The sequence below is a fragment of the Aphanomyces astaci genome, assembly GCF_000520075.1.
Source record: "Aphanomyces astaci strain APO3 unplaced genomic scaffold supercont1.68, whole genome shotgun sequence".
NCBI lineage: Eukaryota > Oomycota > Saprolegniomycetes > Saprolegniales > Verrucalvaceae > Aphanomyces > Aphanomyces astaci.
This window is the reverse complement of record NW_009798331.1, coordinates 126,474-151,546: the sequence shown is the minus strand read 5'-3', so window position 1 is coordinate 151,546 and position 25,073 is coordinate 126,474. Positions and strand designations below refer to the sequence as shown.

The window sequence follows — 25,073 nt, the reverse complement described above, 5'->3', positions numbered from 1 at the left end:
GTTTTGATTGGTCGGTCGATTGTCTGTCGATTTAGTTATGCTGCGCATTCGATTGAGCACCCCATTCGAAATTCGAATCGAATTGACAAATACTTTAGAATGTTACCATCAATCTATATATATATATATATATGAAATCCCACGAATTTGGGGATGTATAGCAAGTAGTTTGGTCACGATATGTATCCATTGGACAAGACAGCGGCAAAGCACAGGATATGTGTCGTTGCTTATCGCAGTTTAATGTTGAACACGCCTACAATACATACCATCCATCAGTCCAAATCAAAACCGAATACTAGTATCGTTTAAAAAAAAATATAAAAAGTAAATCAATTCAAAGCGAAGAAACACATACGACGTACAGCCTGGTACAGCGTTGAGGTCGGCGTTGACAATGGCGAGAATGCCAAGGTTGGCCAACGCGCCTCGAAGCAATCCGCATGGGAAGACGAGGAACACGAGCGCTTTCTGCTTGGACTCAGCGTCATGTTCGCCCGACAAGGCTTGGATCCAACGAAAGTTGAAGTCTTGCAGGACAAATACCCCCTGTATCCATGACCCATTATCATCATTCATGCCCACATTGGAGATGACGACCAACAACATGCAATGGCGAGAGGGAGTTCATGAGAAAGATCGAGACGTGGTTGAACATGATTCAGGAAGCGCTGCGACGGACGACGCGTACCCGATGGTTGGTCTGAAGTTTGTCGATTTGCTTTTTGAAAATGTGGATCCAGAAGTCCTTGCACAAGAACTTGATCACGTCCAACGGCTCCAACAAGCGCGGCCGGTCGCGGGAAAACCGCTCCACGAAGCGATACCCGACGTCATACCCAAACGCTTCGAGCTTTGCCGTCAAGTCGTCGCTGGGAGCCCACGCGTCCTCGGGAGCTTTCTCGGCCGTCGACGGGTGCCGCTCCACCTAGCGTTCATGGCGTGTGAAGATGTAACGTTAACGTTACACAGTGCGGTGGGGTGAACAGGATGAAGGGTACCATGGACCGAACAGCTTCGGCGTACAGCTGGAGGAAGCAGGACTCTGCTACTTCGTGCGGCGCCTGCTGCTGTTGCATGTTGCCAGACCAGAATTGTGATAAATCTCCGATACGAATGTCAACAGATTGGGTATAAAGCAACTGATTTAAACGTATCCTATTGGCTGATAGTGTAAATATAGTATGATTTTATCGAATCAAATGCCGAGTGACATCCAGAACGAAGCAATTTCTCGTGATTTTTACTTTGAAGTTAACGTTATTCAATATACTAGTACTAGTATTGCGTTGCACTTAATAGGAATTACTATTAATATTAATAACGTAACGTTAACAGTAAAAGGGCGATTAAGGGCGATTTATTTTGTACCGTGAATATACTCCGTATACAGTACTAGTATACACGGAGTAGTACTACGTAGTAATTGACAGTTATTAACAGTAAACTATGGATTTCCTCCTTATGACGAACGGCGCATCTAACTAACTGTAAACTACAACTTCCACTCGACCTTGTGAACGTCTTGGACGGTCAAGAGCTCGAGCAGCTCCGACGCCACGTCAGGCTCAATCCACCACCACCCGTCGACGGCGTTTGGATCCAATGGATGGGCAAAGTCAATGGGTTCGTCGATTAGCAGCACTTCTTCCTTGATCAAGACATTGGCCATCTCGTCCACCTCGGCCTTGTGTAGGGCCAGCGTTGCTGACGTGGCACTGTGTGCGTCGTCGTCTGTCAGGTCGGCTACTTGGTCCACAAGTCGGGGCGAGTGTTTCCGACAGTAGCCGCGGGTGCGTGCATGGGCGGTGCAGCCAGAAGCCCGGCAAGCCCGGCCGCCGCCATGACGAATACACTTCTTGCGCGCGCTCGCTCGAGTCGTGCATCCGGTATAGGTACATTGCCGCAAAGCAGCCGACGCCCCATGTTTAGAGCACACGGTTCCCAGCCGAGCGTTGAGGTAGCAGCCATCCACGGAGCATTGCTTCCGCCCTCCGTGGCGTACACAACGATGGCGTGCAAATACTTGGTTGAAACATGTTGGACTGGCTAGGCAGCGCGCGCGATGCCAGTGGAACGCGCATTTGACGGTGGAGTCTTGGGATAGCGCGGCAGGTCGGTTGCATCCGTTGAAGATGCACGACAGCAGCAATGCTGGTGGCTTGGTGGCGTGGTGGTGGTTGGACTTGTGGATGGTAGTGCAGGTGGTCATAATACTGTGCGTGGGCGTTGTGTGGTAGCAAGACAATTCCAAAGTGAGCGTTAGCTGTTGGGTTGGTAGGTAAGTTTGATGGAGACGCAAAAAAAGATACCTCGCAAGATTCCAGTGGGGGCGTGCTACGGCGCCACCACGTCATAGTAGCACGAGACTCGACCCAAAGGACTGTAGTACACGCAGATCATATGGCGGTGGTATGGCTTAGACTACTACTACATGTACTCCTACATCATCCAACACGACGAGCGGACGACGGCATTAGTATGTACCGGTACTAGTACTCTGTATTGAGTACCACTAGTCGTAACGCCCTTTTGTGGCTCCCAATGGCTGTTGCATTGGAAATTGTAGTTACTACTTCGAAGTAGTAGGTACCAATGAATGATGCACACAGGGAAGAAGTGTTGGGACATCCGCAGATTTGTTAGCCCTACATCTGATCAAACATGATGTCATTTCCGGAGGTGGCAAGTGCTACACCTTTTTTCGGTTAATTTCAGGACTTTTTCGCGAAATGAACAAGCAATTCGCGGCGGTTCCACTTCGTTCGTTGTATATTCGTTATATTTCGCCATTCGCAAAAAAGTATGGTGAGGTCCTGAAATTAACCGAAAAAAGGTGTAGTAGTACAGTATACTACCCCACTACGAACTGTACTGTGTGTACTACATGCATGCACCTTGTCCTCGTATTGCTCAAGAGGGCGGGCTTCCATGCAAAGTACTCGAGTACTAGTAGTACGTAGTACGATTGTGATAAAAGATACTTTGTGGAGCCAGCCAGATCAAGCAAGTACGATAGTAAAATGTTGATGCACAAAGCGAGGCATACTAGTACAGTAGGTGTAGCTCAACCCTTCATGTATGTACATACACCGCCTACATACGTAGGTTGGTTGCTTCAACAACCCGTCGTCACATAACGACGTGCACTGGTACTGTACCCCCAAGACGTCAGTGTCTTTCTACACCGTCGCCAACGGCATATGTCGGCTCTTCATCTCTGTCATGTGGAATACAATTGACAGTATGTACTTTTGTTCTTGAAGTACTACTAGTAACTCAGTACTGTTCGAAATTCGGTACTCCCATTCGTAGGTAGTAGTACTAGTTATTAATACTTGGTATTATTATTAATAATAGTACATACAGTAAGTCCACGATACTGTATCACAGACCTGTTCAAATAATATAGCTTTCATTTTCTTGCCACGTAACTCCAGTTGCTCCCAACCACACATATACACAGATGTATGTGTCATCTATACATGTTTCTTGTCGTCTGCGGTCAAGATGGCAGCACAACTTGCTTGCAGGGCGATGAATTCTGCTTCAATCGCTGCCATCAACTTGGGAGCGTCTATGGACTTGTCAGTGGCAACGGTCACACCGAGGGTGTTGCCGATGCTGGTGATGGCAATGCCGACATTCACGGACGGCGGCGGCGGAAGGAACCCGATGGACTGGACGATCTTCGCGCCGCCCAGGTACAACTCATCGGATGGCCCGCGTACGTTTGTAATGGCGACACTCACGCGGGAGGTAAACATGCGGCTGATGGGCAGCATCACCGCGACAGGTAGCGCCGCCATGATCTTGGTGAGTCCTAGCGTGAACACCCGCTCCAGCGAGGTCTTGGCCTCGGCCATAGCTTGGACGACCATCTCGGTGCGTTTGATGCGGTTGGGTTCACCCACGGGAAGGTCGATGAGCAGCGAGCTGAAGGCGTTGCTTGTGGTTAAGAACGGATCGTACACTGATCGCATGTTGATGGGGATGGCCGCCCGAAGAAACATGCGCGGGTGGTGGCGGTCGGTTTCGGGAAGCATGTGCTTGAGGGCTCCCGCCACACATGACAGCATGACGTCGTTGATGGACGCGGCCATATGTTTGCCCAGAGCTTTGGTGTCGGTAACGGTCAAAGCCAACGAATATGACAGCCGCTTGGTCGTGTGGCCTGGTTGTTTGAAGTACTGGGAGCTTTCAGCAATGCACATCATGCATACGATTTTGCGCATGTACAACGCAATAGACCATAAAACAAGCCCGACGGTTTCAAGTACGTGGATGCACTGAATCGAAATCGATCGCCAGATGCTAGTATGGTGGCGGCGACCATCGCTTGGCTTTTTTGGTGGGGCAAGGGCGTGCGTAGCTAGTTTCTCGAGCACGGCGTACCCGTTGTCGCACACTTTCAAAAAGAACATGGACATGGACTGGCCATCCCCGAGGCAATGGTGTAGCCGCCACAGCAGGAACGTTTGATCGTTCACATGCACCATGTGCAGCTTCCACAGCGGCATGGCCATGTCTAGCGGCACGTTGTTGAGCGTTTCTGCATATTCGTGGACGTCTTGCGACGTATCCAGTTGATGCACCGTGATGTGGTCAGCCACGTCAAAGTCTTCGACTAAGCAAAAGTCGCGCCCGACGACGCGGGACCGGAACCGCACAAAGAAGGCCGGCTCGAGGCGGGAGCGAAGCTGCGCCACCAGCGTCTCCTTGGACACAATCTTGTCTAGGACGGTGATCGTGAAGAGAATGCTGAGGTTGGTGTCGGTTTCGGTGAGCAGTGTCGTGAGCCCCGTGGTGGTCAGTCGGCGCTTGAGTCGTCGGTTGGTCGGTGGTGGCTTGGAGACCAGAAACGGAAACAAGTACGACAGCAGCACGCTCACCGCTAGGCAGAAAGTCACGGGCACAGTCCAAGGCGACGCCGTCAACGAAGCATGTTGGCAAGACTCGAACGCAGCCAGCGATGTGTCCATCGTGTTCGTGGAGGATCGGGTATGAAAATGCGTGATCTTGCCACATCAAGAACATCGTTGTGTCAACATTTGCAGCGTTGACGCAACACAGTAAAATAGCCGGTCAAATTACCTCGACATACGTACCATATTGGAGTTCATTCAACGTTTGCAGGATTTAAGCAGGGCGGACGAGGTGTATGGGCTCGCAATATGGCCAAATACATTCAGTGTTGGCACGAGTATCAAGCTGCACATCACGGAGCTGCTGGCTCGGCTACCCGGAGGGTGTACCTATGGGCTAACAAGTTGGAGCTAACTTGAGAGCTGTGAGACCAGGCAGCAAAATCCGTTCCCAGCCAATCCCAACTCGACCTGAATGGGGGTGGCATATCTCCAAGTCAAATATGAACTAAACGATGCATATATACACTAACATTAGGCATTCAATACCATCGTGACTCCAATGTGTATATTTAAAGTATATTATGGTGCTTAGATATTGGGTAAATAGGTGGAAAGAACGTAGAACACAAATGTGATGCGTCAACCAATTGCGAAATGTCCAATGATACGCATACATTTTCGAGTGACCACAGGAATAAGAAACTTCATGTGTGAGGGAGAATTGGCACCATTATTATTTACTGGTAAGTACACATGCCTCGATAATGCTGACGCAACAAGCCCAAGGCAGCCCTCTGCACCTCCTTAGCCGACCTATCATTGCAGCCTAGCCCCGCCAGGTACTCTACGAGGAAAGTACAGTTATGGCAACGATGCCGTCTAAAACTACATACAACTGTACTACGTACTGTGCACAACGTGGTAGAACGCATAGTTGGTCAAATGGGGGTGTGGTCGGGGGGGCAATTGGGGTGGAGATGACTTTGTCTAGGAGGGGGAATTGTGGGGTTAACAGGATGTTTACGTTCACGCACAGCAGCAACAAGTGAAGGAATCGCCCTTATCGTCATATCGTTTGAAATGCAGTGCAGGATTCGAGGTGTACCAGTTGAGGTAACGGGAAGGCAGTCTTACTTGTCATCGTAAACTTTCAGCAATAAACGACACACGGTTGTAACTCTAGTTGAGGTGGTGGTCGTTCTGGACACTAGCAATACATCTATTCGACCTGAAAAGTCAACAAAATCGACAACACCGCACGATCGATGTACACACGATTTCACAAGGAGCTAATTGCCCCGTACAAGAGTGCACATGTGGAATCTCATTCCAAATCGATCCTTGCACGCTGGTGAAGCTCACATGCAATAGTAAGAGGTACAGTGTACGTTTTCGTCTGTCGGTTAGAAGCTAAAGCGGTTTGGTGACAAGTATATCACTTCGAAGTACATGTAGTAGCGTAGTATTATCCGACCAGAATATCACACTGCTGCAATTTGTGGTCGTAAACATCCGAATCAGAACGTCTACTACTCCGGAGTACGAGTAGTAGTATTCAACTAACTATCTGACGCCAACTCATCCAAGACGATGTGGTCGTCGGTGGCACTGTAAGTACCTGCTACAGTAGCACACGTACGACATGATTGTGTTTCAATACAGGACGAACGAAATCCATGAAATTGCTGAACTAGTAGGCGTCTGGCAATAACTTCTCGGGTTCGGGGTTCCTTCCCATCGAACGATTCAATGCGATGATGACGATGCCATTTGGAATCCCATTAAAAGTCTATTAAGTACTTACTACAAGGTACATATATCACAATATCGGTCGGTCTACCTGCAGTATTGTCCTTCAGCCATAATTTGGAGTTTTAGGTTCATCCGCCGAATCCCATTGATCAATGTTTGCTTTTGTATAGAATTTTATATTAATATATATATATATATTTGACTATTGTCACCCTTGTTTCATTCACATACGAATCTAGTCGTTGATGCTGAGAGAGAGTTTGATTGGCTACTTGATTCGTGCTCTGGATTTTAATTGGTCGATCCTTCGATGGAGCACCCCCCTCCATTTTCGAATTATCGAATTGACAAATACAATTGTGCTACAAGCAAGGTGCAAACGGGTTATTATTATGTCGATTAGCGTGGCTACACTATATATTTACACCACTCGAATGTGGGGTAATCGAGTAGTTATAGCCTGTGGACCACTGCCTTTGTCCAAGTATCGGGTGACGACGTATTCCCAGCCCAGACTCAGAAGGCCGTTGAGAGCTACCATGCTCAGCATGTACCATCGAAACGCCTCGGGCAACTCGACCAATTCAAACCACCTAGACACATCCCATAATTCAAAATTCAAAGTGAATAATTAATAGCATCGAGAAGACCCTTCAAATGCAATAAATAGCCAAACGATAAAAAACGAAGTCAAATTCAATAAAGGGCCAACGCTAAAATTAATGATAAAAATAAATCGCCAACACTAAAACGTCATCCAACAAGAATAAAAAATAGCATGCTTATACTCAAAACAACATACATACTAATGGTTCTAGTCAACAATAAGCAAGTAATAGACAGTTCATCCCTATCGTCCTACTCGACAAAAATCAATACTGTACGAAGACTTACCCCAAAATAGACGGGTTTTGCGTCAGTGTAAGACATGTCAGAACCACAACTAGGCCCACAACATAACCACCAAACAGCTTGTTCTGGGGCCACACTGGCTGCCGAAAGTGGTCTTTTAAATTGATCGCCACTGCGACAATCACAAATTCCCAATGGCCAAACAGCCACACAACAGCATTCTCGTAGGACTGCCTTGTGTAGCCGTCGCCCATTGGTGGCTGGTAGTTGTAGCTACATGTGGAATTCACAATATGAGTGGCGTCTGTGGTCGCATAAAGGGAAGCGGCGGTCTCCACAGAGCAAAACCACGGCGCGTGCATAGCTACAACACACAGATTTAACAAAACCTCGACCAATATATATATATATTATAGCTCTAATTTTGTACCGTGAGACCAGACGATGGAAAAGCACGCGAGAAAGATCACGACGTGGCCAACGATGGACCACACAATTGACCGAGCCTACAACGCAGTGATTAATATCATAAACATGAAATTGTTTTTCATGGGTTTAATTAAAAGGAATTCCCGCGTGTCTACTAAAAGCATACAATCAAAGTAAATATATAAAAAAGAATAGAATTAAAAATATATGCAGAAATTCTTGATTTTTTTCATTTCACAACTGTATAGTGAGAATATTATGTTGAATCATGCAACTGACTATGCAATAGTGTATGAGACCCTCGTAGACAACAGTATATAGTATATCTTCCAAATAAAATGACTCTAAATTATATTTTATACCAAAACCATTCTTATAATTATACGAAATACACCTTTCTCTGGATATAAATTTGGAGTATAAAAAAAAAAAGAATATATTTATTATATACGTACAAAGAGAGTGGTCGCGGGTTGGTGCGAGGTGATGGCATGCGTCGGCTTGGACTGTAGCATCAACATGGACAGACCCAATACAATCACCATGTCGTCCAATAGAAACTACCCCGTTTGTTAACTAAAATGACAGAAATAAACAGTGTCTATAACGAATACACGTACTTGGTTGTTGCCCAGTGAAACCAATACACTGTACAAAGTTGACGTCATAATCACTTGTGTGACAGGGTACAGGACCATAAATTTGAACCCGACAAATGATGTCGTGAGGGCACACCGGCCTTCCCGGATCAGCGTCAGCACATCCATCACGTCCTGTCGGCGGCTTGTAAAGGGCGCGACTACAGAAGGATAAAAATTAATACATGGATATATATATATTTATATTTATATTCGCGACAACAGAAGGATAAATATGAATACATGAATATATATATATATTCATGTATACACTTATATTTATATATATTTATATATATATATTTATATATATATATAAATATAATATATATATATTTAAATTTATATATATATATATTTAAATTTATATATATATATTTAAATTTATATATATTTATATTCGACCAATTCACTCGACTTGTTCGAGGTGGAACAAGAATAGTTTAAAATTGCTAGAGTTCGTCCTACGATACTATACGGTATACTAAAACAGCATAATAGCATAAGCGTTTACCGATCGAAGCTTCGGCATTCGACAGAGCTAGCCCCACGTGAGCTGCTTTCAGCGCCCCGCAGTCGTTGGTTCCATCGCCACACATGCCCACATACTTCCTATATTATATAAAACGTGAATATATATAATTCAATGGAATCTCAAACCGACTCTACAAATCGAATATTGAAATATTTTTTTTGTTAAAATTGATTTTATGAGGTAACGTTACGGTAGTTATGGTACGTATATTCAACGAGGTTAACACATCAGACGTTATTTATATTTAGAGTAAGTACGCCTGCGATAGCAAAACGCGGATTTATCCTACGTTCGTTGTATTTAACCATAATTGGTTGTACAATAACAGTTTAATTTGCACACTAGTGCCAATACAAGCACAATATTTGTACTATATACACGCTCGTACGTTACCAAAATTAATCTATTCCTTTTTTAAACATATGCACTATATATATAAATACATACTAGTATTTATAGATTTTGAAATACTGTGGACATACGCAGGTCAAGAGATATCATAATATACATACATACATACCCTTGAGCCATGAGTGTTTCAACGAGATATGCTTTTTGGTCTGGACGAATCCGGGCAAATATTTTAATATTTTCCACCAACACTACAAGATCCCCCGCTCCATGCGCTTGGAACCACTCCAGGGCCGCTCCCGTCATCTACTCCATAGATATTACAGTAGACTATATAAACAATTTTATCCCAAAATACATGGCATACACCAAATAGACAATATATACATAGATATAGTTTGTGTGCGTTAATTGGCCATGACTCCCAGTTAATAAAAGGTACAGCCAACGTACGGCAAAGTCCACTGAAGTGCCAAGAAGAAGGAAGGCGTCCATGGAGAATTGCTGGACAACGCCAGAAGAAACGTGATGCAACACCACATTACACCTGTCGTCGTCGTCGTCGTCGGTTTGGCGATGGTTGATGTCCAGCACCACCACTTCTGGATGCAACTGCATAGTTACTGCGTGGGCGACTATATAATCACGAATCGCATTAATATACAATATTCTTCAAGATATATATATATATATATATATATACAAAACAATACGCTCATTGGTACGACTCACACAATGTATACAGAACGACGAATGAAGGGGTCGGAGCAGCAAGGCAAGGACGATGAATATTATGAAAGAATTCTAATACTATAATTTATAGAATATTAAATTATTTATATATATATATTCAATAAATATATTATTTATAGGAAGATAGATAAATACACAGGAGCAGCGTTGTAGACATGTGACTGGTCACAAGTTTCTGGAAAATGGAGAGGTTATACCGTGGATAGCCGTGAGTGCATTGTCGCCAGTGATCATTCGAACATCGATATCCGCAGCTTCCAAAGCACCTATCAACGCTGGCGAGTTGGGTTTGATGGGGTTCTATCAGAAAATATCAAAAAAGTATTCTTTATATATATATATTTGAGAAGCCAACGTACTGTAAAGAGTAAAAGGCCCACAAATGTCAAGTCGGCTTCGATGTGGGACCGCTGGAGCCCTCCTCGTTGCTGAGCTAGTTGCTTGGTCGCTAGTCCCATACAATACAATCCCTGCTTGGCGTAGTTGTGCACCGTGGCTTGAAAATGAAGCGGCAGAGTTGACGACATGCATACTTCAGCCACCGCTTCAGGGGATCCCTATCCGTGAAGAACATAAATATATTTACACTACATCACAAATATATATAGATATAAATCAAATAAAAAATATATATACCAGGACACACAGGCCAAATAAACAGGGACTCCAACTATCTCTACAGTTATTTAGATAAATCGAAGGCTAGACGGTTCTCATGCACAAACAGTACTGTATGTAGTAGTCTACACATATATTAATAATATCCATCCAAAACACACCCACTGATGGAAACACCTCCGACAACTAAACGAATACTATTCTACTTTGGATAGTTTTACGAAAACAAATAAATTATTCTTATTTGGATCGTTTTGTTTACTTTTGACAATATTTTACCTTGACAAATACAGTTCCGTCCTTGAGCACCACCGACGACCGCTGCAATACCGAGTCAAATGCAAACTTTTGAGCGTATTCAAAGCGACGCCCGCTGGTGCGGCACTCGATCGCAGCATCCTTCCAAATGTGATTGGAAGCTTGGAATAGACTCACTTCTAACGGTGATCCCACCAACACTCCTACCATCGCCATCAAACCAGAGTATATAAATCAACGGTTTAGGCCTGAAATATATATATATATATATATATATATATAAGATACGTCACTTGACTATGACATTCTACATCTAGACATGGATTCAAAACTATATCACACTCACAACGTCGGCAACGATAGAAACATATTCCTTATATATATACATATTGCTTAGATATATATACATATTCCTTGGATATATATATATACATATTCCTTAGATATATATACATACTACTAGTATCGTTGTAGCATGTTGTTTAAAGAAATATATATATTATGGATTCGAATCGAATGATCTCGGCGCCGAATCGAATCACGAATCATTGACGCTTTTGGTTATCCAATTTTGAGTGGATTTGATTGGTTCTTAAAGAAAGGACAAGTATATTCAACCAATCAGAACTCCAGCGTGATTCAATATTAATTAGACAAACCACGCGTATTTTGCAAGTTTATAGCGAAATATCACAATATATGTATATCTTTTCGTCGACAATCTTCTCTCAATGTTGCACGTCGTTCACACACATATATATATATACGGATACAAAGATATACCGAGATACGATCAAGTATACATGTATAAATAGATACACAAAAACCACATCAATGTCGTACCGTGCACCTGCGTGACACCATGACAAGTGCCAGCTGCATGCAGCATAGTTGATGGCGTAGAAGAGTCTAGGAGCGGCGCCAATCCAGCAAACTCGACCGACGCCTCGATAACTTCACTGTGGTTGGCCTTGTTCTCCTGTGGCTCCTGTGTAGAAGTAGTAGTAGTACGCTGTACAACGACATCCACGCCTTCAAACGACATGGTATCGGTGGTTAATGTGCCCGTCTACAGGTAACCGCGCCAGTTATTACAACAATTCGTAAAAAATAATATATTATTCTAAAAATTATGAAATAGTCGTAATAAAACCAAATTCGAATACGGGAGTTAGGGGGGTGCTCCATCGAATGACCAGATTCACCAAACCGACCGACAATCGATCGACCAATCAAAACCCAGAACACGAATCAACCAGCCAATCAAATTATTCACTCTTCGACCAAGTCAACATCGAAATAGTGTGTGACTGAAATTAGTGTGATATTGGACGATCGTTACATACAAAAGTCAGTACTAGAAAGCGATCGATCGAGATAGATTTGGTGAATTACAGTAGCATTATAAAGTCCAAATTTCGGGTCAAAGAAGGACAATAACAGAAAACAGGTCCCATCGACCCCAATTTGAAAATCCAACTTAAAAATATTACACAACTATTGTATAGTGGTCGTGGATCTCCACCATGAAATATATAAAAAACGTGAATGATGATTATATATATATATCATTCAATATCCTCGTTCTCAAATCCGTGATACAATGGGGGTGTATAGAACTAAATTGTTCCACTCCCACAACTGTACGACGATATATTTTGTAATATGTTGTTCGACTCGAACATTCCTCTTGTATTAATTACATCCAATCAAAAGCCAACCGTAAATTCTTTTCAGCCAATCATACTGCTGCGTGGGTCGACAATCGACATTCAAATAACGCGCTTTTACATCGTTTAACATAAAAAAATAAATCAAGTCCACCCATTCTCACACCAACAGCCAGCCGCTGTCACATATCATATTGTGCATTTCACCCAAAGTTGGAGTTGTAAGTCCTTTATCCAAATATCTTTCGATTTGATCCTATTTCATCTTGTACTCACTATACTACACAAAGATTAGTATACAACCATGTTACCCAATCCTGTAGGACTGAGTCGAATAAAACGTTTGGATGGGTATAAGTTCGAAAAAACTGACATATTTGATTGGCTTAATTACCTATTTTTCACTTTTCTTTTATAATATTACTCCATAAAACATTCGACTATTCTACCGAGGGCTCCAGTTTCGAATCGATTAAGCAATACTATCTATATATAGTTCATAATAGTAGACATGTACAGTATACCTTGTCAAAGCAAAAACATGTCAAATGACCTGCCAAGTTGACCTTGGGTCCGTCGATGCAAAAGATGCCCATAGATTGCAGCCGGTGGATCGAGTACCCCACGCCCACGCTCAGCATCAACGGCAACGCTGGCGGCACCGCAATTGTAATTATATCCAAGCAAGATACGACCACACGCATCCACCCGAGGCCGTGTCTGGCTCTAGACAGCCCACATATATTTGTCAGTACCAAAAAAATATATATACTTATTGGTGGGATGGAGAGGGGTATATATATAATATATATAATAACCAGTGGATTACGACAACGACGAGATGAACCGCAGGTTGGACTGTGGAACATAGATCGAAAGAGTTGACTTTTAAAAAAGGAATGATCGCATACATACATACTATACAGAGTGTAGCGAGGAAAATATAAAAGAAACGTGCGCTCTCCATATATCCATATATGCGTGTGCATATATGGATATATATTGATGCACGTATTGATATATATAGATGTATATACTGATATATATATACTGATCTATATATATATATGTTAACGTACGCGTCGTAGCTGTTTTTAATCCCTGTAAGTACTGCCAGTGTCGAAAGCGCGACGAGAAAGCGGTAGCTGTCTTGCTCGACTTGGAAGTGAATTGGTTTGGGGCACACAATCGATCGGAACAAATCGCCTACACAATATATATATATATGTATTTATATATTTATATATTATTTTACTGAAGTAATTATAACGACATCAAATCATAACTTGCCAGGAATACTATAATTCTCCACTCGTCGATCATAACAAACCATACAATTGACCAATCGTATTACTCTACCCTCCACGACCACCAACATTTCATTTCCTTGTTCAATCACGTTTGGCCAATGTAGATATATTATGTAAGTATATATATATATTTGAAATATTCGAAAGATATATATATACCCTTGGACGTATGAAAGCCCACTGCAACCACCACCGCTTTGCAAGTATCTGCATCCAATCGAACGACTGTAGATCCTGCCGACAAGAGCGACGCTTTGCACGAAGAAGACGTAAAATCCACTGCAGAGACGGCGACGGCATGCTTGTTGACCGGAATCGCTAAGTTACATGACGATGTTAGATGGAAGGATAACATCGAAATAAATCATTCATTTTCATATATATATAAATATATATATATAAATATATATGGTACCTTCGCCAGTTAACGAGGATTCGTCCATAGCACACGCCCCTTCCACAAGAAGCATGTCGGCGACCACCGCACCCCCTTTGTCCAACTCGACAATGTCTAGTCATAACACATTGTTAGAGCTTAACCAATCATTTCAACGCTCATAGAAATATATCAATATATATATATATATATATATATATATATATCACAACACGCTCAACGTATAGCATTGACATTTCGAGAATCCTCTCTCTCTCTCTATATATATATACATGTTTACGTTCATATTCCTTTCGAAACTATAGGCCATATATAAACGTTTTGAACCTAATAATAGGTTGAGAAATATAGGTTTTAACAGGAATCTGTATGTACACATTGTAGTATTATACACGCCCAAACAATAGATCATAGAATACCTCCAACCACAAGGGCGGTCGCGGGTACGCACAGGTGCTGATGGTTGCGACGCACCTACTTACATGGAGAATCAAATATATATAAATATTATATATATATTATCGTGTTTCCAATGCAAAGCACAGTACGTACATGCACAACGACGTCGTCCATGTGCATAAAATTGTGGAGTTTTCTTGTGTTGAGCAGTTGGGTTGCGACTTCGTAGCCGACGGAGCCAACAGTCATGGCCAGAATCAAAATGGAATAGCTCCAGTACGCTTCATAGAGCCATAATGCGACGCTCGTGAGCTGGAACAAGTAGAACGGATGCAGAAGCTTCTCCATGAGCACATGGTGGGCCGGCAAGAGCGCAATCTCAAGCGCATTTCGTCCAAAGTATCGAAGCAGCGCGGCTGCCATCTCGTCCGAGTGCCTACATGTAAGATATGCAAAACAAATATGGTTGAATAATTGACTTGCACAGTTGAACGAGGTAGTACTCGAAGAAGCATCATCATAAACATGGACGTGTACCCAGAAGTCAGTCGAGATCGAAGAGCGTCACTCGAGGTCACGCCATACAAGGTGGCGCTGATTCGGCGAAACGACGTCGTGCTATCGTCGTACATGTATCGATGCTTGCGAAACGTAAACCAGATGAGTTGTTCGGGGGGATTGACGCCGTCGTCGGCGCTGGTCGTGGGAGTGCGCTGCACGGGCACCGCCTCCCAGCTTCCTGTGCTGTCGCGACGCTGAACTAATACCACGGTGGCAAATACCCCCGATGACAACGGTGTCAGCGTGCATGCGGCATGCAACAGTGGCATGTAGTAGGCAAGAAGGGGCAAGACACCGAACGATGTCACACACAATACGGAGTACAAGGCTTGCTTCCACCATGTTGCTGCCCGGTACAACCGAATCGAACGGAATTCCGACGGCAAGAACAGCACGGACGTGATGCCGCTGCCGCCGCAGCGAAGCATGTCCACCGAACCTACACAGACAGGACCGCTATTGTCGTCCACGGGACAAGTGGCCGGTGCGTCCAGCAACGTTGCGCTGTCCTCGGCGTCGCTCGAGCGCTTCTTCATTTCACCGAGGTGAAAGTGCGCTGGATCGGCGAGATTATCCGGATGCATTCCGGACAATTAGAAAGTTTTGGACAGTTTCGAAAAAAACTCAAAAGTAGTACTACGGTACGCACTGTAGTACAAGTATTCGTCTACATACAAATATAGAGGTATACGAGTATATAATATACTTCGATGTATAATACTAGTATACTAGAATTACTATTGATAGTATTGCACAGTACTACGAAGTACTACGTCTTATAACCTGGTAGTAGTATAATTAAACTCCGTCGATTTGTTGTATCACAAGCTTCCCGTACATTTAAAAATCTTCAAAATTGACCAACTTTTACGTGTAAAGCTCGAAAAGCCTCCTCCAACGGTGTTTTTTTTTCTATTCGAAGTTACGGATAGAAATTCTTGCACTATCCGGAGGGTTTGTTGCTATTTCACGCGAAAATAGAAATTCTGCGAGTCGAAATTTCTAAAAAGTCCGTATAGTGCCAAAATTGCAACCGTAAAAACGTTACGTTAACCTATGCTTTATTAGGGCTGGTCTGGATGCCACCTCATAAAATTATGCCACAACCCGTTTTGGCAAGTTTGCAAAATTCCTCAAAGTCTCATATCCCATGAAGGAAAGGAGCAACGAAGTATCTAAAAGTTGTCTGGATGCCAGTTGAATTTTGGAAAAGAATATCAATTGGCTGTGAAGTTCAAGACTTCAACGTGAACACAAACCTCCATGTCTGGACCAAAGTTAAAAAAATTATGCCACAATTTCCTTGAGAATCGGGTGTTTTACGGCATAAAAAAAATGGACTGATTTGGTCCAACTTTTTTTACCCAAGATGGACCTCTCATAATGGTAGAGTAATGAAATTACTCAGTAGCTACTCTGAAGTACCTACTACTCCGAGTTGTACTACGTAGTAACTTAGTAGCATTTTTGCCCAATCTGAAATTTCTTAAGATGTGAGAGTTGAGCGTGCTACGCGGTAGAAAATATTAATTTAACCAATTCAAGATATTTTTGCACTCGCCAGCCGCAGAAAACACAATAACGTTATCGAGCATTTTATTGGCACGTCCCATAAACCAACAAACACATGTGAAAATACTATTCCCGTTAACGTAAGAGTATCTCGTTGGAGGTGGGACGAGGTACTGTACTGCCGTTGCAACAGACACGTGGACGTATACTTCTCAAGAAGCCATCTATCTTGGCAGTGTGGTTGTGATGTTGCTGCACTTGGTGCTCGCTTTGGTGGTGTTGTACTTTTTACTGCTAGCCGCACCCATGTGGTGGTTTGAAGGGTAATTGTAGTAGTAGTACTGTAGTGGGCAATATCAAGTAATCGAAACAATACACACGATGTCATGTAGGTGGTGGAATTGGATCTCCCGTTGGCGCCTTCGTCCGATCGGCCATGCAACTCTCTTGGCCACGGATTCCAACCACGCCCCCATCTTGACTGTGCTCATGGTTGTCCAAGGGTATCTATTATGTCATACACTCGTACTACATGTGTCATTCATCTTGTGCATCGCAGGGCATGGTCTGTTGACGCCGTGGCATCGCTAGTTTCCAAGAGAATGGCAGCGGACTCCAAGTTTTTCAGCCGATTTTGCTCTCGAGTACGCGTCGACTCGGACGATTTCGAGCTCGTGCCCGGGTTTGATCCAGCTACCCACGTCACCGACATGCCACTCGGTTGTGTTGGGTTTAGCACTGGTATACATACATCTAACCATCCTTTTTATAGACCACCGCCACGAGACCCCACTGCAGTTTGCCGAGTTTTTGGCAACCCAAGACTTGGATATAGCAGTGCCGCTGTGGACGTGCCACGTATTACCGGTGCGCGACAACCAAACGTTTATCCTGTGGCGTATCCACCATGCATTGGCCGACGGAGGTACGAACCCCCTACTTCGCCTTATGATATATATCTCTACCACTGGACATATTGAAAAGTCTGATGGACTTGAAACTATACAGCGTCAGTATATGCGTTTTTCGCGCGACTGAGTGATGCGCCGCTGCACGAGTACATTCCTCCACGGGCACGCCCCCCAGACGAAGTGGAGGTGTCGACATGGCATAAGATACGCCAACAAGTACACCGCGTGGTCCAGTCGCTGTGGCTGTACTCGATCAAAAGTATGCGCCTTGCACTGGTCCCCGAGCCCCGCACTCGCCTTACGCAGCCCAGCGGTACCCCATGTAAACATATCCATGCGCTATAACAATAGAGCGTAGGCCGATCCAAGCGGTTGTTTTACACAACAAACTATAGCGTTACAGCGACAAAAGGCATCGCACGTCACTTGGGCATGCGCGCGACTGTGAACGATGTGTTTCTATCGTGCATCACGGGAGCACTGCGCACGATGCTCATGGAAGAAGCTTCCATGGATCTGAACGAGGATGAGAAGCGAGAACGCGCAGCAGTTGTCGACCCGTCGTGCGTGATTCGGGCTGGTAGGTTGGACGTGTTTCCATGGTTTGGTCTACTGTAGCCCGAGACAAGTGGTGCATATATTTCAGTATTTGTTTGATATATTTATGCTTGTTTTTGAGTTTTTTCTCGTTTTTTCTCAAATTTGGCTACAAAATACTATTAATAGTATGACATTATTCTGTACTTCGACGTATTAATCAACGGGATGTATTAATTAATACTAGGATACCTCATACAGTAGGTCAGTGGACGTTTTGAATATATTAGTGCATGTTTTCTTGACTTTATTCTTAACTTTGGCTACATAATGTGATTCTATTTATGTATCAATCGTCGAGTGGTAGGCATCTCGGTGGACTTGCGACCGCCGTGGGAATTGCCGGCAGAACCCGAGTACGAAGGACTTTGAAGGCCATTTGTGCATAACGATGTGGTGTAGCAACCAATTTAGCTGTTTGCTGGTGGAACTGCCGTTGGGCGAAGCGTGTCCCGTGCGCCGGCTGCGGCGCGTTGCGCGAACGATGAACGATGCGAAATGTATGAACAGTAGCTACCCTGACACTCACGGGGTCATGTTCCTTGTAGACAGCTTGGAGAGATACTTTACCTACGGGATCAGCATGATGTTGGCGCAATTACCGCCGAGAATTCTGGCCAAGGCGGTAGCTTACCTGACTTCGCACGCGTCGGTGGCGATTTCAAACGTGCGCGGACCTCCTCATGTGATGTGTATGTGTTGTCGTTGCCAACGATATTACTTGCATCGTTGGGATGATGGTGGTGGGTAGACTTTGGCGGACATGCGTTGGAATCGCTCAACGGCTACGTACCGCCCCCGCCGCATGTGAACATGGGCATTGCCATCTATAGCATGGCCGATGCGTTGGGGGTTAGCGTGCAGGTGGACGCGAATGTATTTCGACGCCCCGAAAGATTCTTGGTGTATCTGAAACGCGAATACGTCGAGCTGCAAAAGAGATCCGCGGCCATGCACACGACCTTTCATGAAGTGGATGCGGACTGACATGTCCAAGGAATCCCATTGCCCATTGCACCAAGGTCGTTAGGGAGTACACTAAGTCCATGAATACATTATGTACATGTTGTGTCGTGGTGGAAGAAGCATCCCCTGAAGTTCCGTCGGCGCTTGGTATGGGGTGACGACGAACTTCGCCGTCATTCTAATGGCGACGTGGATTTTTGTGAATCTTTGGAAGGTCGGAAGGTGAAGTTTTATTCTGTACTAGATCTTTGTATGTATAAATAAAAATTGATTTAAAATATTGCGCGCGCAATAATAAATGTACTTTTTTTCAGTACACTTGGTTTCAATAAGAAAACGATACCATGACGCAAAAAAATACGAGAGGAAGACTGAGGGGCAAGCTGTGAGAAAAGCGATCTTGTCATTTCCATAATCGACAGTCATGGTGAAAGTGTGGACGGCAGTGGCTGCGGCGGTGGTGACGTACGCGGGAGCGCAAGGACATGCGCGCCCTTCGTTTGAATGCGAGCATTGGAAGCCACACTATCCGTTTAATGGACACTACAACACGACAACCGCTATCTCGACGGACAAGCTGAACGTGCACTTGATTCCCCACACCCACGATGACCCCGGCTGGCTCATCACGGTGGACCAGTACTTCACGCAGGAAGTGGACTACATTTTGGACACGGTCGTGACGGAGTTGCAAAAGGACCCCAAGCGCCGCTTCATGTATGTGGAGCAGTCGTTTTTCCAACGCTGGTAGGATAAAACACAACCGCCTTTCCCACGAATGAGAAATGAGTTTTGAACCGCATGTGTGAATATCGCAGGTGGCGAGAGCAATCCAAGGAAACGAAGAAGATCGTGAAGAAACTCGTCAAGAATGGCCAGCTTGACCTGGAAGCGAATGGTGGTTGGGTCATGCACGACGAAGCGGCACCGCATTACTCGACCATGTTGGACCAAACCGCGTTTGGACACAAGTTTCTGCTGAAGGAGTTCGGGTATGTACGTGTTTCACACGAGCTTTGATCTCAAATGTTGTGATTGCAGTGTTCGTCCTCGAATTGGGTGGCAAATCGATCCGTTTGGCCATTCTTCGACACAAGGCTCACTCTTGTCGTCTGGAGTGGGGTTTGACGCGCTGTATTTTGCTCGCATCGATTACCAAGACTATGGGAAACGCAAAGACGAAAAAAACTTGGGTATCCCTTTATGACGTCCCTTGTCGTACCTTACGCCACTGCACTAGAATTTCTGTGGAAACCATCGGCCTCCCGCAACGACACCGTATTTACTGGTACCCCATGATTCGACTACACTATTCGCGTGTGAAGCAGTTCGTTTTGTAGGCATGTTGCAGGATGGGTATGGTGGTCCCGGTGGATTCTTCTTTGAAAACGACTCCCCGATCAAGGACGACCCGTACCTCCATGACAACAACGTGTGCGAACGTATCAAGACGTTTGTCGATCATAGTCTGGAGCGCGCCAAGCACACGAAAGGTATCACGCTCGGACATTACAGTTGGTAAATCTGACAATGGTAAACACAGGCAATCACGTGTTTTGGCCCATGGGGACGGACTTTCAGTACCAGAACGCGCACCGCTGGTTCAAGAACCTCGACAAGCTCATTCATTACGCCAACCAGGAAGGTCGCGTGAACATGTTTTACTCGACTTTGGGGCAATACACGGACTTGAAGTTGCAAGACAAGTCGCTTGAATGGAGCGTGAAAACCGACGACTTCTTCCCGTATGCCGATCAACCCAACGGTTACTGGTAGGAGGCACCTTCACGATATATTGAATAGCTGAATTGACATCACATATTTGTAGGTCGGGATACTTTTCGAGCCGTCCTGCGTTGAAGCGATACGTGCGAGTGGCGAACAGCTTGTTGCAGTCCGTGCGCCAATTGGAAGTCTGGGCTGGCGCAAAGTCGACTCGAGTACGAAGAACACGCCATAGATATATTTCAAGTGATTGTATCTTCTTTCTCATTATCGTTGTTCTCAACAGGTGAATCATTTGGTGGCGACGGTGGGTCTGAGTTTGCATCACGATGGGATCACCGGCACGGAAAAACAAAAGGTGTCGGACGACTATGCCCAGCGACTGGGCGAAGGAGTTGGCAATGGCCATTGGAGGCTCAACGAGCTACTCGATACGACAGTGGACTTTTGTTTCTTGGCTAACGTCAGCATCTGCAACCGGTCGACAACGTCCGATCCGTTCACGTTTGTCGTGTACAATCCGCTGGCTGTGGCACATTCGTATACCATTGAACTCCCGATCATTGCCAAGAATGCAGCGGTAGAGCTGGCGAATGGCACGGCTGTCCCGAGTGTTGTGGTTCCGTTTGTACCAGTATATTCGCAACCCATTGCAAACGCGGCGCCGCATCAATTGGTGGTGCAGGCCCACGTCCCGCCTCTCAGTTGGTTGGTCTACCATGTAACCTTTCCCAAAGCTTCGTCATCGGAGGAGTCGACTAAGGGATGGGATGTGGTGACGGAATCCATCATGTCCGCTGAAAACGAGTTTGTCCGTGTCGAAGTCAACTCGGTCACGGGCTCGCTCGTGTCGCTAACTAACAAGGCGACCCAGACCAAAGTCAACGTGACCTCTTCGTTGTTGTACTATCAGGCGTATGGGAAACAAGGGGATTCGTGCTCGTCGGGGGCGTATTTGTTTCACCCGAACACGTCGGCGGTGCACAATTTGCCAGCTATTTCGGGTCACAATTGCCTCAAGACGCCGTTGCTGGCGTCATGTGTGTTTCAATTTGGCACGTGGGGGTCGTTGCAGTACAAGTTGCGTGCGTGGGATCACTCGGTGGTTGTGGAATGGACGGTATGGTGTATATAAACACTGGTTGTGTTGTTGATTTTGGGTATTTTTCAGTCGTGTGTGTACTTATTGCTAGGGGACGAATCGTTCGATATATTTAGACATTTGTCAAATACTACACAATGAAAACTTGATGATGAATGTAGTTTTGTGTATGGAGACAAAGTATTCGAATTTATATATATATATATCTACTCCATTTCCCGTTCAAATTGAAATGCATTTCCAGTCAATGTGAAATGAACACGTTCGAAACACGACAAATCAACATGAATTCTTTAATATTCAACTTGAAACATACTTTATTTCATATATATTCTGGTGTATGACTTGGATAAAGAAGGATGAGGTAGACATGATGATTGACTCACTATTGTATACTGAAAGGTAGTATAATTAATCACCTTATGGTCACTATACTATAGTTGAAGTAAGTTTAACGTTTCATGTTGAGATGTGATCGTTTTGAATATTTTAATTTATATATATATATGTATTATTTTATAGGTCGGACCGATTCCCATTGACGACGACCAAGGCAAAGAAGTGATCCTTCGGTTTGATACGTCGATCCAGTCCGAGGTAACTAACAATCTACAATACATATGTATTGTATATATATTGGGTCTTGATCTTTAATAACAGAAACAGTCTATCTAAAGACGGCAATATATATACATATATTTGTTCTATATATTGAAAACTGAATTAGAAAACGTGGTACACGGATTCGAACGGGTTGGAGTTTGTAAAGCGCGTACGAGACTACCGCGAGACTTGGAACTTGACGCTGCACAACGAAGAAGAAAAGGTCGCAGCCAACTACGTGCCCATCACGATTGCCACGTATATCCGAGACAAGTCCAATCAATTCAACGTCATCACAGACCGAGCCCAAGGCGCGGCCAGTTTGAAAGACGGTAAAATACAATTTTCACTTTATTCAACGTTTAGGGCAACGTTTAACGTTGGTTACCTGTCTACAGGATCTCTTGAAATCATGGTACACCGTCGTTTGCTTCTGGACGATAACAAGGGCGTGGACGAGCACTTGAACGAAACCGAAACGGTAGTGTCACTAAAGCTGCCACACAAGGCTTCAAGCGCATCGATCAATGGCTGACCACCATGTGTTGTATGTAGTTGTCGCTAAACAACAACCAAAAACTCACTCAAGGATTGACCGTTCGTGGATCGTTCGCTTTGAGCGTGGGGCCGTTGGCTCTAGCCACCGAGCAATTGCGCGCAGAGATGAGTCGTCGGTACCTCAATCCGTTGGTGGCGCTGTCGGCGCACAATGCGTCGCTGACCCCGCCAACGTCGTCGTGGGCTCCCCGCTTGCCGTTTAACGTGGGCTTGATTTCGTTGGAAGTCGTGAATGGTCATACGATTCGCTTGCGCTTGACGCATTTGTTTGCCATCCATGAACACCCGGTACGAACAAACTTGACTTGTTGTAGTCAACTTGCTCATGTTCTTGTGTGGTCGTATATATATATTGCGCGTTTACCCAAAATTTGGGCTTTAGTGCGTTCGCCAAATCTATCGATCTTGAATTCTTTGTACTGACTTTTAAAAGCCAAAATCGTCCCGTGTCACACTATAATTGAAGCCACATACTAATTCGATGTTGCATTGGTCCAAGAATGGATTGGCTACTTGATTATTGATCTGGGTTTTCATTGGTCGATCGATTTTGTCATCTGCCGATTTGGTGTGCTGCTCGTTCGAATTGACTTGTTCATATACATCTATCTGTAGCAATGGTCCAAGGAAGCGACAGTCGACTTGCTCGTGTTACTGGGTTCACAATGGTCGGTTGATGGCGTCCATGTGACAGAGTTGAACTTGTCTGGCAACCGCGTGGTGGGTCCCATTCAAGGCACGACGGTGACGCTCCAACCGATGCACGTTCGCGAGTTTGAAGTGACCACCAAGAAAGCCAAAGCTTCCACCGTGTACGATGGAACGGTGACCAGCTTGGCCGACGCTGGCAATGACAACGACGATGATGACGTGGAAGGGGACTTTTAGCTGAAGACACCATCGAAAACGCAATGGCGTTAACTGGCTGTAAGGTACAAAAGGTGTTCGACGTAACGTTTGCCATGAATATTATACCAGTGTGTGCATATATATTGTGGATACTCACAATCGTACAAAGTCCCTGCCAATTATGCAACAAAGTATGCACTTCAAATCACAGTCGGGTGAGGTCAAATCCGGATACTGCAAACAATGTACTACTTGAGCATGTTCTTGCCATTCAAAACGCACTAACGAACGAGTTCAACCAATCATCGAGTAGTTTACAAGTCCATGTTGATCCAGTCCAAAGTAGGTCACAATTTTGCCAAATTAATACATCGAAAATTTGGTTTAAAGCTGGTGGTTGTCACGTATTTTGGACTATCTGGATCAAAAGAAACTGCATCATTCTCCCAGTTATTTGTAGCCAACTTATAGAAACAAAAGTCCCTGAATTTTTGGCGAATAAAAACGCAATATTTGGCAAAATATTGAATGCTCCAAATTATGGAACCCGACAGATAATTTTCCATGTTTTCCCTTGGAAAAATAGCCATCATATCGAAGATGTTTTTGGTCTCTTTTTACATCCACACTCATCCTTAGAGCATAATCTCCAACGGTAAATTCTAACCTATTGTTAACTGTAAAGCCTACATGTATTGGCCAATGTTTTATGGTTGCTATATTGACCCTATCCGGACATTTTAGAAATTTCGTCCTCCCACAGAATTTCTATTTTCTCGTGAAATAGCAACAAAAACCCTCCGGATAGTGAAATAATTTATATTCTATATCCGTAACTTCGAATTGAAATACAAATAAA

General features: G+C 44.4%; 6 protein-coding genes across 10 annotated transcripts; 2 read left to right on the top strand and 4 right to left on the bottom strand.

Moving 5' to 3' along the window:
• Positions 1-100: 100 nt before the first annotated feature.
• On the bottom strand, positions 101-1,110 carry H257_15251 (hypothetical protein). Its single transcript, XM_009843279.1, has 4 exons — positions 1,002-1,110; positions 692-928; positions 366-549; positions 101-256 (listed from the first exon to the last, which is right to left on the bottom strand). The coding sequence occupies exons 1-4, from the start codon at positions 1,077-1,079 to the stop codon at positions 231-233; spliced, it is 525 nt and encodes a 174-aa protein (XP_009841581.1). The 5' UTR covers positions 1,080-1,110; the 3' UTR covers positions 101-230.
• A 385-nt stretch (positions 1,111-1,495) lies between these two features.
• Positions 1,496-2,212, bottom strand: H257_15250 (hypothetical protein; the record flags this gene model as incomplete). Its single annotated transcript, XM_009843278.1, has 1 exon — positions 1,496-2,212. One exon carries the CDS (start codon positions 2,210-2,212, stop codon positions 1,496-1,498), a length of 717 nt encoding a protein of 238 aa, XP_009841580.1.
• Positions 2,213-3,322: 1,110 nt separating this feature from the next.
• On the bottom strand, positions 3,323-5,032 carry H257_15249 (hypothetical protein). The gene has a single exon (XM_009843277.1). It carries the CDS (start codon positions 4,980-4,982, stop codon positions 3,480-3,482), a length of 1,503 nt encoding a protein of 500 aa, XP_009841579.1. The 5' UTR covers positions 4,983-5,032; the 3' UTR covers positions 3,323-3,479.
• Positions 5,033-6,988: 1,956 nt separating this feature from the next.
• Positions 6,989-15,958, bottom strand: H257_15248. 2 transcript variants are annotated; one of them, XM_009843276.1, is made up of 19 exons: positions 15,368-15,958; positions 14,984-15,266; positions 14,851-14,905; positions 14,450-14,545; positions 14,194-14,352; positions 13,804-13,930; positions 13,249-13,450; positions 11,898-12,123; positions 11,076-11,257; positions 10,538-10,735; positions 10,376-10,478; positions 9,879-10,060; positions 9,595-9,731; positions 9,054-9,151; positions 8,522-8,700; positions 8,357-8,461; positions 7,903-7,978; positions 7,515-7,836; positions 6,989-7,213 (listed from the first exon to the last, which is right to left on the bottom strand). In XM_009843276.1, the coding sequence occupies exons 1-19, from the start codon at positions 15,925-15,927 to the stop codon at positions 7,042-7,044; spliced, it is 3,462 nt and encodes a 1,153-aa protein (XP_009841578.1). In that variant the 5' UTR covers positions 15,928-15,958; the 3' UTR covers positions 6,989-7,041. The 2 variants fall into 2 exon arrangements, with proteins under 2 accessions (XP_009841578.1, XP_009841577.1); XM_009843275.1 differs by having other exon boundaries at positions 11,898-12,086; positions 13,278-13,450.
• Positions 15,959-17,100: 1,142 nt separating this feature from the next.
• H257_15247 (hypothetical protein) lies at positions 17,101-19,498 on the top strand. Of its 4 annotated transcripts, XM_009843272.1 has the most exons (10): positions 17,101-17,226; positions 17,296-17,406; positions 17,463-17,623; positions 17,676-17,828; positions 17,912-18,127; positions 18,173-18,394; positions 18,719-18,767; positions 18,814-18,911; positions 18,960-19,103; positions 19,163-19,498. In XM_009843272.1, exons 1-10 carry the CDS (start codon positions 17,150-17,152, stop codon positions 19,396-19,398), a joined length of 1,467 nt encoding a protein of 488 aa, XP_009841574.1. In that variant the 5' UTR covers positions 17,101-17,149; the 3' UTR covers positions 19,399-19,498. The 4 variants fall into 4 exon arrangements, with proteins under 4 accessions (XP_009841574.1, XP_009841576.1, XP_009841575.1 ...); XM_009843274.1 differs by having other exon boundaries at positions 18,814-19,103; XM_009843273.1 differs by having other exon boundaries at positions 17,296-17,623; positions 18,814-19,103.
• A 269-nt stretch (positions 19,499-19,767) lies between these two features.
• H257_15246 (hypothetical protein) lies at positions 19,768-24,357 on the top strand. The gene is made up of 13 exons (XM_009843270.1): positions 19,768-20,124; positions 20,196-20,369; positions 20,419-20,570; positions 20,618-20,665; positions 20,718-20,870; positions 20,921-21,149; positions 21,206-21,317; positions 21,389-22,222; positions 22,727-22,801; positions 22,932-23,139; positions 23,206-23,288; positions 23,363-23,653; positions 23,981-24,357. The coding sequence occupies exons 1-13, from the start codon at positions 19,802-19,804 to the stop codon at positions 24,251-24,253; spliced, it is 2,955 nt and encodes a 984-aa protein (XP_009841572.1). The 5' UTR covers positions 19,768-19,801; the 3' UTR covers positions 24,254-24,357.
• Positions 24,358-25,073: the final 716 nt, after the last annotated feature.

What these genes read in the sequence shown, in the direction of transcription:
- H257_15251 (XM_009843279.1), bottom strand. Translation starts at nt 1,079, where the DNA reads ATGCAACAGCAGCAGGCGCCGCACGAAGTAGCAGAGTCCTGCTTCCTC. An exon ending in AACTTCAGACCAACCATCGG is followed by an intron (nt 550 to 691) that starts GTACGCGTCGTC and finishes TCATGGATACAG; the next exon opens with GGGGTATTTGTCCTGCAAGA. An exon ending in CCTCAACGCTGTACCAGGCT is followed by an intron (nt 257 to 365) that starts GTACGTCGTATG and finishes TATGTATTGTAG; the next exon opens with GCGTGTTCAACATTAAACTG.
- H257_15246 (XM_009843270.1), top strand. Translation starts at nt 19,802, where the DNA reads ATGGTGAAAGTGTGGACGGCAGTGGCTGCGGCGGTGGTGACGTACGCG. An exon ending in CAACGACACCGTATTTACTG is followed by an intron (nt 20,666 to 20,717) that starts GTACCCCATGAT and finishes TTCGTTTTGTAG; the next exon opens with GCATGTTGCAGGATGGGTAT. An exon ending in GATCAACCCAACGGTTACTG is followed by an intron (nt 21,150 to 21,205) that starts GTAGGAGGCACC and finishes ACATATTTGTAG; the next exon opens with GTCGGGATACTTTTCGAGCC.
- H257_15247 (XM_009843274.1), top strand. Translation starts at nt 17,150, where the DNA reads ATGTTGCTGCACTTGGTGCTCGCTTTGGTGGTGTTGTACTTTTTACTG. An exon ending in GAATTGCCGGCAGAACCCGA is followed by an intron (nt 18,768 to 18,813) that starts GTACGAAGGACT and finishes GATGTGGTGTAG; the next exon opens with CAACCAATTTAGCTGTTTGC. An exon ending in CGGACCTCCTCATGTGATGT is followed by an intron (nt 19,104 to 19,162) that starts GTATGTGTTGTC and finishes GGTGGTGGGTAG; the next exon opens with ACTTTGGCGGACATGCGTTG.
- H257_15249 (XM_009843277.1), bottom strand. Translation starts at nt 4,982, where the DNA reads ATGGACACATCGCTGGCTGCGTTCGAGTCTTGCCAACATGCTTCGTTG.
- H257_15248 (XM_009843276.1), bottom strand. Translation starts at nt 15,927, where the DNA reads ATGAAGAAGCGCTCGAGCGACGCCGAGGACAGCGCAACGTTGCTGGAC. An exon ending in ACGGAACTGTATTTGTCAAG is followed by an intron (nt 10,736 to 11,075) that starts GTAAAATATTGT and finishes CTTCACGGATAG; the next exon opens with GGATCCCCTGAAGCGGTGGC. An exon ending in GAATGCCGAAGCTTCGATCG is followed by an intron (nt 8,701 to 9,053) that starts GTAAACGCTTAT and finishes ATCCTTCTGTAG; the next exon opens with TCGCGCCCTTTACAAGCCGC.